We start from the raw sequence: 15,500 nt of genomic DNA on the forward strand, positions 1-15,500 counted from the left end.
TGTTAGATTCACTTTTAGTGAATAACCTGCTGACAACTTCTTACCTCCTCCTTGGTTAGCACCCTACCTACCATCATTGTGCCTCTGCTGGACTTTTATAGCATTCTGTTTATATGTTTTCTATTTCCATAATAGTCTCATTTACCCTTTGTTTTCGTAACAGAGTAAAAAGCATGTTCATGATCACATCATTCCTTGGTTTTCACGGATCTTTCATCCACTTAAAATAAAATAGAATTCTATTTCACCCATAGCTGCAAGTTGGCTTATTTTAGTAGCCATCTTCCAAGGCAGCCTCCAGTGATCCTGGTATTCAACCCTGATCACATCGTATCAAGATTGTTCTGTGTGGCTAATAGAATATGGCAGAAATGATGGTATGTTGCTTCCAAGGCTGTTAGACATTGTATCTTTTCTCTTGATTTCTCTTAGATCATTCATTCTGTGGGAAGCAGGGTTCCATGTCATAAGGACACTCAAGCTCCCTGTGGAGTGGTCCATGTGGTAAGGACCAAAAGCTGTCTAAGTGAATCATCATGGAAATGAAGGTTTCAGCTCCAGATGACGACAGCCCTGACTGACAGCATGACTGTAACCTCATGGAAGATGTGAGTAGGAACCACCCAGCTATGCCACTCCTGATTGACCCATAGAAGCTGTGGGAGATAAGAAATATCTATTGTTATGGGCTGCTAAATTTGGAGGTAATTTGTCATGTAGCACTAGAATTCTAACATACTCATGATCTAGCCACTTGCAATCCTCCAGACTCATCTGCTAACACTTAGCCATTGTTTCCTCCATTCCAGATCTTGCCCCTCTTGCTAATCCTTTCATGAGAAACAGGTTCCCATTTTAGAGATCATTCTCTTTGCAGAAATGTTTTTCCTTTAAATAATCGTACCTGATTCATTTCTTTCTTTATTCAGATCTCTGCTCATATGTCAGTTTCTCAGAGGGGTCTTTTTAAACCACCATATTTAAAATAGTGCCTCTATTTCATCATTCTGCTTTATTTTTATTTCTAGCATGTAACATCCCTTGACATATTTCCCATGTATTATCCTTCTGTTTATTATCCATGTCTCCACAAGGCTGAGAACTCTATAAGGTCAGGGACTTTGTCTTATTCACTGCTGTATCCCAGAGACTAGAGCACTGACTAAAAACAGAGTATACTGTCAATAAATACCAATGGAATTAATGAGAAAGGCCAAGATACTAGGAAACCTCAACATTTAGAAAAGATGAAGTGAGAGATGCCTACAAAGGAAGCAAAGGAGGAATGGCTTGAGAGGGGAGTATAGGAAGATGGGAAACAGTTCTGCCTGCTGAGTCAGGTCACCTATATTTCAGCTTTGAACAAATATTTATCTGATTGCTATATGTTGAAGTTGCTATGCATCCTTCTTATGAATTTTTGAATAACAAATTTATTTCACTTTATACTTCGAAATACTTATAAATTTACAGGAAGTTGTTAAGAAATGTTCACCCTGTCTTCACCAATGTCACCATCTTGCATAAATGTGTATAATATCAACCCAAGAAACTGACATTGATCCAATTCACAGAACCTGCTCCGATTTCTCCAGTTACATATGCAATCGTGTGTGTGTGTGTGTGTGTGTGTGTAGTTCTATGCAATTTTATTGCGTGTGAAGCTTCTTCTAACTACCACCACGATGAAGACACAGGCCATCACCGTGAGGCTTACTTGTTCTATCCTTCTGTAGCCACACCCACCTCCTCACACCCATCCCTAACCCCTGGTGACCACTAAATTGTTCACCCTCTCTATAAATTTTTTAATTTTAAAAATATTATATAAATGGATAGAATAGATAACCAAAATGTGGTACATATACACCATGGAATATTATGAAACCATAAAAAAGAACATTAAAAAGCCATAAAAAAAGAGATCATGTCTTTTGCAGGGACATGGATGGAACTGGAGACCCTTATCCTTAGCAAACTAATGCAGGAACAGAAAACCAAATACTGTATATTCTCACTTATAAGTGGGAGCTAAATGACGAGAACACAGGGGGAAACAACACGCACTGAGGCCTACTGGAGAGTGGAGGGTGGGAAGAGGGAGAAAATCGGGAAAAATTGCTCATGGATATTAGGCTTTATACCTGGGTGACGAAATAATGTGTACAACAAACCCCCGTCTACCTATGTAACAAACCTGCACACGTACCCTGAACTTAAAATAAAAATTTTTAAAAAGAATATTATGTAAACAGAATCACACATATATTTGTAATTGGCTTTTTTCCTTTAGCATAATTTCCTTGAGGTTCATACTAGTTGCTGTAGGTGTCAATAAGTTCATCTCTTTGTATGGCTGCGCAGTGTTTTCATGGTATAAATGTACCACAGTTTGTATAACTATTCACTCATTATAGGAAATTTGGATAGTTTCCAGTTTGGGGCTAGTATGAACAAAGCTGCTATAAACACTTGAGAACACAAGTTTTCACTTCCCTGGATGAACGCCCAAAAGTGCAATTGCTAGGTTGCATGGTAAATCCATGTTTCTTTTTACGAAAACTGGCCAAATGGTTTTCCATAGTGGCTGTCGCATTTTACACTCTCACTCACAATGCACAAGTGATCCATCTTCTCCTATATCTGTGCAATCATTTAGTGTTACACTTTTTTTTTTAGTCATTATCATAGGTGTGTGGTGATTTCTCATTGTGGTTTTAATTTACACTTCCCTAATGGATGATTATGGTGAATATCTTTTTGTGTGCTTGTAATCTACATATACTCTTCAGTGAAATGCTTACACATGTTTCTTGTTCATTTTCTAATTGAATTGGTTGCCTTTTTAATCTCGAGTTTTGAGAGTTCTTTACATTTTTGAGGTACAAATCCCTTGTTGGGTATAGGATTTTCAAACACTGTCTTCTAATTTGTAATTTGTCTTTCAATTCCCTCATCAGAGTTTCTCACAGAGCAAATATTTTTAATTTTAATCAGGTCAAATTTATCAATTTTTACTGTTATGGATTGTGTTTTCACTGGCAAATGTAAGAACTTTTCACTTAGTCCAAGGGCCTGGAGATTTTGTCTCATATTTTTAAATTAAAGTTTCATAGTTTTACATTTTATATTTTAGTCTGTGATTCATTTGAGTTAATTTCTGTACTAGGTGTGAAGTTTTTGGGGTGCATAATATGTGAGGTTTAAGATTCTTCCTCTCCTCCTCTTCCTTCTCCTCCTTCTCCTCTTGATTCATGGATATCCGTAGACAAAATGTCTATGCTTTCCAGCACCATTTGTTGAACAGACCATCCCTCTCCCATTGAATTGCTTTTGTCTATTTTGTCAGAAATTAATTGGGCATATTTGTGTAGGTTTATATCTGGGTTTTCTACTCTGTTTCATTGATCTGTAGGTTTTCATAGTTTTTTAATGAGAATCCTATTCTCATAGAATTCCTAGTTCTATTCCTAGTTTGCTGAGTTTTTTTTTTTTATTATGAATAGGTTTTGGATTTTGTTAATCATATTTTCATCAATTGGTGTGATCATATGATTTTCTTCCATTAGCTTAATATAATGGATTATGTTGATTAATTTTTGAATATTTAATAAGCCTTGCAAGCTGGAATAAATCCCACTTGACCCTAGTGTATTATTCTTTTTATACATTGCTGTATTTAATTTGATAATATTTTGTTAAGAATTTTTGCATCTAAATTTATGAGATATACTGGTCTGTAATTTCCTTTTTAATTGTCTTTATCTGCTTTTAGTGTCAGGGTGAAATAGGTCTCATGAAATGAGTTGGGAAGTGTTTCCTCTTATCTGTTTTCTGGAAAAGAATACTGTGTTTTAATTTGTAAGTCTTTTCCAAGATTAATGTTTTCTGGAGAATCAAACCTAGGGTATTTAGGGAAAGAGGGGCCAGGCTTGTACATTCCTTTTTCATGTCCAGTGTGTTCCCCTCTGGAGTCCACTATGCATTAGTCAGAGTGGAAAGTTCAGTCTAGGAGATTCCAAATGTGGAGGAAATGTGACTTTAATGTGTCTTCCCACTCACTGGTATTTTAAGAAGCACTAAAGAAAGATTAGAGATTAGCACTTGCATAAGCAGCTAAAGGACAGCTAAATTTTTAATTACTTTCTAATTACTTAGCACTTGCACTCTACTTTCCAATATATAATTAATAATACTTTTCCATCTGTCAGAAGGGATCAAGAACCAAAAGTTATAGAGCTATGGAATACAGATTTTAAAAAATCATTTTATTATATTTAGTTGTAAAATTTGCATACAGTGGAGCTTACTCCTTGTGATGGACATAGGGGTTTTGACAAATGCATCGAGTTCCACTATGATCAGGATTCCAAATAATTCCATCACTGCTCATAAAATTTCTCGAATTTTCTCTTTGGAGTCAACTTCTCCACTCAATCACAGTCCCTAGCAACCAGTGATCTATTCTCCAACCCTATAGTTTAGGCTTGCCAGAATGTAACAAATGAAGTCAAACAGTATACTGCCTTTTGACTGGATTTTTGCATTTAACAAAATGTTTCTGTGATTTATTTATGTTATTGAATGTATCAATATTGAGGTTCCCATTAGCTTTATTTCTTGCTTCTGTGAAAGCTTAGAGTGTTCAACACACCAAAGTTCTTTTGGAGGAATTCCTTTGAGATTGGTCATTTTGCTTATAGTCATATAGCCTGATTACCTGATTGATAAGATGAGAGATAAACTGACCAGAAATCAGCCCTCACTAGACTAGCCAATGAACTATGAAGGTATCTGGTAAAACTGCTCCATCCAACAGAGGCATGTGTATTGGTTGTTGCTTGCCCAGCCTACACCAATCCCCTGAGAGTCAGTAGGCGTCAGAGTAGTAGATATAGGAAGAGCAGCCACTTCAAACAGGGAACAGTGGATGAATCCCTGATCCAAGATGATGACCAGACCCTTAGAACCTCATAGTACCTTGAACAATGTTTCATTCTCCACCAAGCCTTGCTGAAGGTGGTTGAGTTTATCTTCCATTTTTCTTTTCAGGTAGTCTAAAATTCTTCCTTTTATCATTTATTTTTTGTTTCAAAAATTTTCCTTAGTCATCCTTTTAGAGTAGGTCTTCTGATTATAGATTCTCTTAGTCTTCCTTTGTCTGAAGATGTCATTAATTTCCCCTTATTCTGAATGATAAATTCACATGACATAGAAGTCAGGGTTGACAGTTCTTTTCTCAGGACTGAAAATGTACCATATCCTTCTAGTCCCCCTGGTTTCTAATGGGAAATCTGCTGTCAGTTGAGTTATTTTTCTTACAGATAAGCTGCTGTTTCTCTTTCACTGCTTTCTAATTTTTTTCTTTGTCTTTAGTTTTCTGCAGTTTAGCCGTGGTGTATTTTGGTGTAGATTTCTTTGAGTTTATCCCATTGGGGATTTCCACCTTCTTGATGTTATATAATTATGTCCTGCATTACATTTGGAAAATTTTTAGCCATTATTTCTTCAAGTACTTTTTAAGCTTCACCTCTTTTCTCCTTTCCTTCTGAGATGCTGATGACATAAATATTAGGTCCTTTAGTCTCTCAGATCTGTGAGATTCTATTCATTTTTTTTGTGGGGGGTGGGTTTATTTTCTGTCTTTTGTTCAGATTGGGTAATTTCTATTGTTCTATCTTCAAGTTCACTGATTCTTTCCTCTTTATTCTCCATTCTGTTTTTGAACCCATCCATTGAGTTTTTTATGTTGGTTATTCTATTTTTCAGCTCTAAGATCTTTATTTCATGCTTTTTTACATGCTATGTTATGTCTGAATGGAGGTGAAATTTCCCACTTGGGCTTCTTTGGTACCACTCTGGTAGGGAGAAGAAGGTGGCCTTGTTATGACTGGTTGGAGGTGAAAGCCCAAGATCCCAATGTGGCTTTCTCTGATGCTACTCAGCTAGGGTGAGAGAAAGTCACCCCGCTGTAGCTGAATCAAGATGAAAGTCTTGGCTCTCCACTCAGCTTTTGCTGAGTCATGTCATGTTTTTTTCCATGGTATTTGACTGGAGTAGGGTGGTTTTTGTTTAAATGTTTTCTGTCTTGCTAGTTTGCTACTCTTCTGGTCACTTGTCTAGAAAAAACAGGCTTTTGGGGAGGTTTTTTGTTTTTTTACCCCTCTTGGTGCTTTTGGGTTACTGTCTTTTCCTGCATCTACAACAGGATATACAAAACAAAAGAAAATTCAGAAAACTTACTGCCAAATTTTCCTTGCATCTAAAGCCTCTATTTGTTTTTTTCTTCTCTCAAATATTTTGAAATATTCCGTGTTTCTTTCATATATTATATCCAGGATTTTTAGCTGTACTTAGCAAGCGGCATGAGAGAATACGTGTCTACTTTACTTAATCCAAAACAAGAAGGAACATAGATTTTTAAGACTATAGAGTAATTTAAGAATTTTCTAATTCTAAACCCCTGAGAACCATATTAGAGTGGCTTTAGGAGAATTTTTCAAACTATACACCTAGACTTTCTCCACACCCCTAACCTCTCACTCTTCTCTCTCCTGGATTTCCTTTGGAGCAAGAAGACTTATGGCACAACCACCCCCATATTCAACATTGAGAATCGCAAGATTATCTTTCTCAAGTGTACTGGGATGGAAAAGATTGAGGATCCTGACACTCTAAATCATTCATTTTACATATGAGGAAACTGAAACTCAGAGAGGTGACAGTTTTTCCATATAGCAGATAAATGGCAAACCCAAGCCTGCATATGGGTCTAGTGCAGTACTTTTCAAACATTAATATGCAAACACATCACCTTGGACTTTGCTAAAATGTGGATTCTGATTCAGTAAGTATGGAGCAGGGCTGAGATCCTGCATTTTTAACAAGTGCACAGATGGTGTTGCTGCTGCTGCACTTTGAGTAACAGCATTCTAGAACATTCACTCAGCGTATGGCACTTTCCACTGTCCTTAAAATTTGTATTCTTTCATCAAGAAAATTGAGAATATGTAAAAGTTTGACAGATAAGCATCTAAACATTCACGTGCCTGGTATGTAACAGTAAAGGAAGATGTGAATGATAATGGAGATACAGAGGAGGAAGTAGAAGGACCCATCCAGAGACCAAACACTTTCCTGGCTTTGCAAGGTATTCGTTGCCTTCAAAACTCAGAGGAATCTTGGTAAAGACCATGGGAGAGCATATGAATGACTCTCGAGCTGTTTAGTTTCTCATGTAATCTGCTTGGGGCTGCAGGTTAAGAATCTCTCCCTGTCTAGAAAGGATAAATTGACCTTCTTTCTCTATAATGTTATGGAGTGTAATTCTCTTGCAGGTAACAACTGGGGAAGGAACACTAAAATTCACTGGTAAGGCATGGAAGCAACCAGCAAACAGACATCTTGGTCCATGTCTGCTTTGATATAGTATAGTATAAAGACAATGAAATATACAAGGTGTTTCCAAACTTGGGCCCTTTTCCTGGCTCCACTATTAATTTTATTTGCAGCCTTGAATACATCACTTAATCTTTCTATGACAAATTTATCAAAATAACTTACTGATAACTAGCATATGGGTTGAGAGCTATTTAGTATTAATTAATTAATTATCAATTAAGTGATACTAATTATCAATTACTACTTAAGTATTAATCTATTGATAATTAATACTAGTGGATCAATATAATAGGAAGACCGAGTCAAGGAGTCTCAGTAAATTGGATTGTTCCCCAGACCCTACACCCTGAAACATTTAGGTACGAAAGATCTGGCAATCGATTCTCGAATAAGTGTCCTCAGTTAACAATTCCTAGCTGTCATATGGGCCCTTTCTCTGTCAGATATCACTGAATTGGGTATCAGTTTTGACTCTGAGGTTCCATCTCTCTGAGGAAATACACACAATACCAGTTAGGGAGAGATACTGTGTGTTTCCCAATGTCACTGCCCGCATGTTCAATGTCCCCACTATAGCAGGGGGCACTGTGGCTCCCTCTCTTCTCTCCAGTTACCTAGAGCCCCATAAGAATTATGTCACTGTGTATATGTGTGGGTGTGATTGTGCACATTGGTGTGTGTTTGTCAGGGAAAGGGAAAAAATGGGAGTAGCAAAAACTAAAGGTGAGAATAAAAAAAAGAAGATACTGAATCACAAACTGAAATTTACCCTTGGATATCAACACTTTTTGTGTTTTTGTGAATACAATACCTGTTTATTGACTAGAGTGAACCTAAGTCAGTTTTGAAAGGGCCTCTAATTATCAGCCTTTATCTAAGCCTGTCCCAGCCTCACCCCGTGTTCTTCTAACTTCTTTGCACCTGGGTTGCTCTTCTGAGCTTATGACGGTGAGATTAGGCAGCATGAGGGTATTACAGAGAGATAAGTCAGGATGCAAAGATCCTTTTGTCTTTTGCAAAGAAGGCAGCGGGGCAGCTGATAGGAACAACAGTCAGCTCCGTGAGTATTTCTGAACTTCTGGTGAATTTGAGCAGAGTAATTGAAGGGCTTTGGGGGGTTGATCGGGCTCCAAAAGAAAAATTGGAGAAGAAAACATGTTGAACCTGTGGGCCTGGGCTGTGGCTGGGGATGAAAATGGGAAAGAACATGAAGGAGATACACTCAGACCTTCTTGTTATGCCATGGGACAAGCAAATAAGTGAAACTTGACGATTACAAGGTCACTGCAAAACTTGATTACTGAATTCATTTAGAAGGAGCCCAATAGTGACCTCCCTGTTTGCAGCTTCATAGTAAACAGTATTGTGATGACGGAGGGATCGGTGGCACTAAATAACCACAGAGAAAACAGTTCTTTACTTCAAGGATGTGCTTGCAAACTTGGCCCAGGCACTGGTAGGCTGGTGTGAGTGTGAGGAAAAGGAGAAGGGGAGCTGAGAGTGAGCGTGAGAATGACCGCAGGGCAGTGCAGGTGGCTGAGCCTTCTCCCTTTGAGGTCAAAGTGTTTGTTTGTTCCATTCTGAAGCAGGGTGTGGGCTGGATTTTTGGTAATTTTTTTTTATGGCTTTGGTTTGGGTCTTGCTTTGCTTTTCAAATTATTGATTTTCTCTGCCTCAGCAAGACCCTGGGTGATATTTATTGGCTCAACCCCAACAGTACTTCCCTTCCTAGCTCCTTCCAGCCTCTTCCTTAGTCCACCAACAATGGACTTGTCTATTTGTCTATATCTTTGCTGAGAAACAGAGAATTGGAAGGGTAAGGTGGTAACAGCAGCATCAGAGAGACTGTCCCAGGAACTTTCTAAAACTGCTTTTCAGAGGAGCATCCCCTGTCACTATATACAGCTGGGCTTTGCTGTATAAAGCAACACAAGATGATTTTTTGCTTTATACAAATCTTTAATTTTGTTAAGGTGATCCTAACTCCAGTCCCCCACAAAAGTATGCTTTGAAATATTACTTTGCCACATCCACTTATTTCTGCAGAGAAACAGTTTGTAATCTTCAAAAGGGGAAGGGCTAACATTGCTTTAAAAACGGGAAAATGTTCTGCCTCACAAAAGAATAAATTGCTTGATGTTTTGGAGGAAAAAATGTGAAACTTCTTTCAGCTAAAATCAAGTCTGATAATACATTTAGGGTTACTCAGCTCCAGATGCCCTTGGAATTTCTAGAAAAGTGTGGTCAGGATGAGGTTAGCCTTTGGTGATGTTTATGGGCAACAGGACTGGCTTCCAATGCAGGGAAAGGTCAGAGGTGTTCTACCCTTCCTAAAGGTTTTGCAGAGAGAATTGGAGGGTAAATCTATGACAGAAACTGCATGGGGATTAGTCGACTGTTCTGGTTACCTAGTGCAAATCCTGAGCACCATTAGGATCAGGGGATTAACCTGGCAACTGTTACGTAACTCTTTCTGAGAAGGCTTCTTTCATATAATGCATCAAACTCAGACATGAACACTGTCTAAGCCTAGAGGTGTCACTTCAAAATTACGTAAACATGTAGAAGAAACCTGCAAGAAAAAAGGGGATGCATCATCAGGGGAATATGGATGTCACATGTGATTTTTAAAGTCTTTGGGGTTGCTGTTAGGGGTGTCAAAGGAATTCAAGGAAAGCTTCTTAAGACAGAATTTTAAGACCAGAAATAAGTTAACAGTTGAGGTGTTTGAAGGAAGCAGAGGATTACCCAGCAAGGGCGGAAGACAATTGCCCCTCTGGTGTATGGCAAGGGCTCTTCAGCGGTTGGCCCAGAGGAAGGAGGTGCAGAGTCCGGGTGAGCAAGTGTCATACCCACAGATTTGTTTGCATGGCTTTCTTTTCTCTCACAAGGTCTAGCGTATGTTTGCTCTTTTTTAACACTTTGTACTACTCTACTTATATTGTCTTCCTAAAATTTCCCCATAACCCTAAAAGGAAGGTATGATTTGATTCATTTTATAGATGGAGTAAGACCCAAGAGGATTATGAAATTTCTCCTAAGTCACATAGCCAGTTCTGTGGAGTAGGAACTTAAAACTATATCAATTTGATTCTAAAGAGTGTACGCTCTACCATGTGACCAATGAGGGTCACTTCAGGCCCTTACATTATAGAACTCTGGATCCAAAATAATTGGATCTTATTAGGGCTTCCAGATAAAATGGAGGATGCCAGTTAAATTTGAGTGCCAGAGAAAAATGACTTTCTAAAGTATAAATATGTACCATGAAACAGCTGAGATATACTTTACTAAAAAATATTATTTCTTTGAAATTCAAATTGAGCTGGATGCCTTGTATTTTTTTTATTTTTTTGCTGAATCTGGCAATTCTGACCCTAATAGGTTCTTCAGATGAGAGAAAACAAACTTTTGATTTCTTCTACCTTGGAAATCCTGGGCAGTTCAAACACCTTGATCTGAGAGCTGACCTCTGTGACTCTGGCAGAGCTGGGATGTGTCAGTTACTGGTGGTCCACTCTGAGCACAGCGCTGATCTTGGCTGCTCACCAGCGATTCCCAGGGTCCCAACCACACTTGGGACAAGCACAAAGTTTGCCTGTCAACCAGGGGTAGAGAGGGCCCACAGAATGGGAACTGAATTTAGTGAGCAGAGGAACTGGCGGTGCATTTCCTAAAGCCTGAAAGCTAATGAGTTCTTTGTGCTCTGACGGAGAAGTCAAAGGGTCAGGACCTCATGACCTAAGGTTTACAGTATTTGTTCAGTTTCTTTCTTTTTCTTTTTTTTTCTTTTTATTCTTTTTTTTCTTTTCTTGAGATGGAGTCTTGCCCCGTTGCCCAGGCTGGAGTGCAGTGGTGTGATCTCGGCTCACTGCAAGCTCTGACTCCTGGGTTCACGCCATTCTGCCTCAGCCTCCCGAGTAGCTGGGACTACAGGCGCCCGCTACCATGCCCGGCTAATTTTTTGTATTTTTAGTAGAGACGGGTTTTCACCATGTTAGCCAGGATGGTCTCGATCTCCTGACCTCGTGATCTGCCCACCTCGGCCTCCCAAAGTGCTGGGATTCCAAGTGTGAACCACTGCGCCTGGCCTGTTCAATTTCTAGATTAATTTATTAACTCATTTGACAAATATAATATATATGGCAAAATTACTATACACCATGCACTGTTGTAGGTTCTGAGACTGGAAGGGCAGCCTCATGAAGCTAGTCCGGTAGGGGACAGTGGAAGGAATCACAGCATGAGCAGGTGGTCCAGGGTCCTGGCCAATCTCACCATCCCTGCTACTGGCAAGGATAATAATTTACTAATAATCAGAATTTAAATAAGAGAAAAATCTTGGAGCTGAGGATAATAATTGCAACCCAATTTTGAAAGAAATAAGAAAATAGTATGAACTGGAAGTTATAGAATATGAGGTTTGAGGGATATGCAGTGTGACCAGTAAAGACAGTCATTGTTAGCATGAGCCAAAGACTGTCAGGGAGGTCTGCAGTTAACAATATTAACATAGGCTGGTGTGATGAGTCATGCCTGTAAACCTAGCACTTTGGGAGGCTGAGGCGGGAGGATCAGTTGAGCCCAGGAGTTTGAGGCTATAGTGAGCTATGATTGCAATTGCACCACTGCACTACAACCTGGCTGATGGAGCAAGAACTTGTCTCTCTTAAAAAACAAACAAAAAAATTAGCATAAATCTGTAATGGGTGAAATAACAAATCTTATGGAGACAAAGCCCACACACACCAGATTTTATGGAAGGGATGGGCTCAGGGTAAGAGGTGAAAGCAATTTGGAGTTCTTTGGGGCTTTTCAGGATCTTCCTTCCAAGGGCAAGTTTTGTCAACTCTTATGAAAGAAAAGAAGAAAGAAAATAATGTCATCCAAAATGACACATTAATTGTTTAAATTTATCTTTTTCAATAATTTTCTTTGATTTGTATTTGAAGAAAATACAAATGCGCATTTCTGTAGCCAACTTAAAGTCTGAGAACACTATATTGGATAGGTCCATGGTGTGGACAGAAGAAAGCATCAAAGATTCGTGAACAATGGGGGCTGAAGAACCTTGTGTCTGGATGTAGAGTTGAAGCACAAATACATTACTTAATCGTCCTTCATTAACTTCTCTATGTGTGTGTGTTTTAAGATGTGTTGAATATATTCATGAGTGTTGGTATCCCTGCTCCAGAGGTCCTCCTGTCCAGACAACTACATTGTCATTTCCCAGAACTAGAGAAAAGTTTCTGGTTCATGTGAGGATTAAACAAAATAATCTTATCTTAGACTATAAGGACTTGAAGGACTATAAAAAAACAGAGGCCATAAAAAATGCTCAATAAACATTTAGAGTCAGGTTATTTTACAGCTGGATGGAAATGTAAAGCTTCAAGAAATTGCAGGTGCTGGCCAGGCGCGGTGGCTCAAGCCTGTAATCCCAGCACTTTGGGAGGTCAAGGCGGGCGGATCACGAGGTCAGGAGATCGAGACCATCCTGGCTAACACAGTGAAACCCCGTCTCTACTAAAAATACAAAAAATTAGCCGGGTGTGGTGGTGGGCGTCTGTAGTCCCAGCTACTCGGGAGGCTGAGGCAGGAGAATGGCATGAACCCGGGAGGCGGAACTTGCAGTGAGCCGAGATCGCACCACCGCACTCCAGCCTGGGCGACAGAGCGAGACTCCATCTCAAAAAAAAAAAAAAAAGAAAGAAATTGCAGGTGCTATAAAAGACAATAGATGTCACTGAGTCCATTTTCCTCTCTTTATAACGGGTAGAACTGGTAGTCATAGAGAAGTACAGCATCATAATAAATTCACATAGAACACTTGTGGCAAAACTATTTCATTTATTTATTTAAAAATTTTTTATACCTAATGTGAAGCTTTAATTTAATTTATTTATTTAAAAATTTTTTCAGTGGCAGATCTATGGGAACAGCATAGCCACCTAGATTTTGAGTTTTAAAATGTATCAATTGTCTCTTTACACAACTGATAGATTGTGTAAGTAATATAGCAGAGTGTAAGTTTACATTCCTTCACATTAAGTGCCTGCATTGATTTATACTCTGTTTTCTTAAAGATCCCTTTTAAAGATGATAACTTCTCCCCTTTTGTATCAACACAAAACACTGAGCTTTCTTATTAAAGTACTTTTCTTCTCCAGGGTAAAGTAAAGATCTAATAACCAATGGTCCCCATGACTTGAAAGATCTTCTTTTTTTATCTTTCACTGTCTAAGGAGGCTGAAAGGGAAACACTAGCCGCCTGGGGGCTGTTAAAATGAGTGACAACGCTGCTCTGGCTGCTCCCGCTTCAAACCAGGGTCCTACCACCCCACGCAAAGGGCCTCCCAAGTTCAAGCAGAGGCAGACTCGCCAATTCAAGAGTAAACCTCCAAAGAAAGGTGTGAAAGGGTAAGACCACAATGAAAAGAAAAACTTTCTATTACTTTCTTCTTCCCACATAATGGCTTTTGTTTTGAGAAATTAGTGCTCACAATATTAAACAGACTTACAAAAATGTCCATCCCATCCTCTCTTTTCCTCTCTAACTCCATCTTTGATGAATTGTGTCTTTATCCCTGGAATTCTTTCCTTCTCAACTTCCAGGTCTGTGGCCGAATTTAACATGGCAAATGGAGGCTTTTTACAATAAACTTTGACTTTGCCTTCTAGGCTTTTTATGACCACTCCTCTTTACTGACATAACCTCTGCTTTAATCTGTAACACTGAACATCTGACCATTTCCAGAAAATATAGCTTATATGTATGTCTTCCAATTTTATATCCTCAGTTCTTTATTTTCTTCCTCTTCTTGGCTAAATCCTATTGATTTTTCAACACACAGCTCATATGCTAATTTCTTTTTGAAGCTACCACTGACTGTCTTTAACAAACTATCATTACTTTCATGTTTGCATTTTGTACATTCAGCTGTCATAGCTTACATTATCTTATCTTATATTTATTTATTCGTATCTATTCTCCGAGACTAAGACCACTCAGAAAATTTGTCTGTTTTTTTCTTAACTGTCTTAACTCTCTGTGCCTAACAAAATGCCTGGTATATAATAGATGCTTAGTTAATGATTTTGAATAAGTAAACAAATGGATGAATTCGTCATTTTTAATGCCTCTTGTATTGCTTTCTCATTTCAATTTTTATTATAAAAAGTGAAATTTGACTAAGTTGTCCCACTGATAGTTCTTTCTGACTCGTAATTGTTTTAGGTTAAGTTCCTACAGGAGAGAAATATCTCTCCACTGGGATATACCAAAACCTGCCTAAGTGACATTTTCTTTGTTCCAGTTCAGTGCAAACAAAAGGAGTCTCTCAAATAAAAACATTTAAACCTCTCCTTCTTCCCCTTTGAATCAAGAAACTCACCATGTGAGTGACTCCAAAATTCTTTTGCTCTAATCTCAGCTAATTTCCCCTGTATTCTTTTCCATAGATTTGGAGATGACATTCCAGGAATGGAGGGGCTAGGAACAGGTAAGGCATCCACTGATTTAAGTGAGAAATTTGCACTTGGAGTTCTGCCTTTTTATATGCTTCAGGCAGTTGAAAATTGTGAGAAATACCCAAGGCAGAAGATCTGTGAAGACATAGAAATGTGGGGATTTAATTTACCCTCTGAAATAAGTACATGTGTGCCCAGATACAAAAGCCCTAAAAGAAATCAGGGTAGGCCCAAAATTTCATAAACCTTGTTTTGTCAAACAACCTTTGAGGGCATACAATGATAAATTACAGGCGTTTATGGTACAAAGATTCTCATAATTCATCTAATCAAACTTCATTTTTCAGGAGAGAAATCTGAGACATAGAGGAACTGACAGTCTTTTGTCTGAGGCTACCAAGTGAACTATTGGAAATAAGGGTGAGGTCTGGAGAGCTCTCCACTCTACCAGGCAAACCACTTCCTTACCAATTTCCTTTTTACACATCCTCTAGCACCCAGAGGAGGATCTTAAATACTGAATGTCTGCAATATATTTTAAAATTGGCTACCAGATTTTATGTATCATACGATGAACGCAATCACTGCATTTTATTTATTTATTTATTTATTTATTTATTTATTTATTT

General features: G+C 38.5%; 1 protein-coding gene across 2 annotated transcripts in view; it reads left to right on the forward strand.

Annotated features, from left to right (window-relative positions):
• Nucleotides 1-517: 517 nt before the first annotated feature.
• Nucleotides 518-15,500, forward strand: part of PDE6H (phosphodiesterase 6H) — a 19,419-nt gene continuing 4,436 nt past the window's right edge. The window contains exons 1-3 of one of the 2 annotated variants that reach the window (XM_017873091.1): nt 518-608; nt 13,647-13,821; nt 14,863-14,903. In XM_017873091.1, the coding sequence (XP_017728580.1) occupies nt 13,688-13,821; nt 14,863-14,903 (175 nt within the window). In that variant the 5' untranslated portion in view covers nt 518-608; nt 13,647-13,687. Of the gene's footprint in view, nt 609-8,396; nt 8,462-13,646; nt 13,822-14,862; nt 14,904-15,500 lie in introns of those variants that run through there. The other variant, XM_017873081.1, reaches the window with a different exon arrangement.

Source organism: Rhinopithecus bieti, unplaced genomic scaffold (genome assembly GCF_001698545.2).
Source record: "Rhinopithecus bieti isolate Rb0 unplaced genomic scaffold, ASM169854v2 scaffold_110, whole genome shotgun sequence".
NCBI classification, from domain to species: Eukaryota; Metazoa; Chordata; class Mammalia; order Primates; family Cercopithecidae; genus Rhinopithecus; species Rhinopithecus bieti.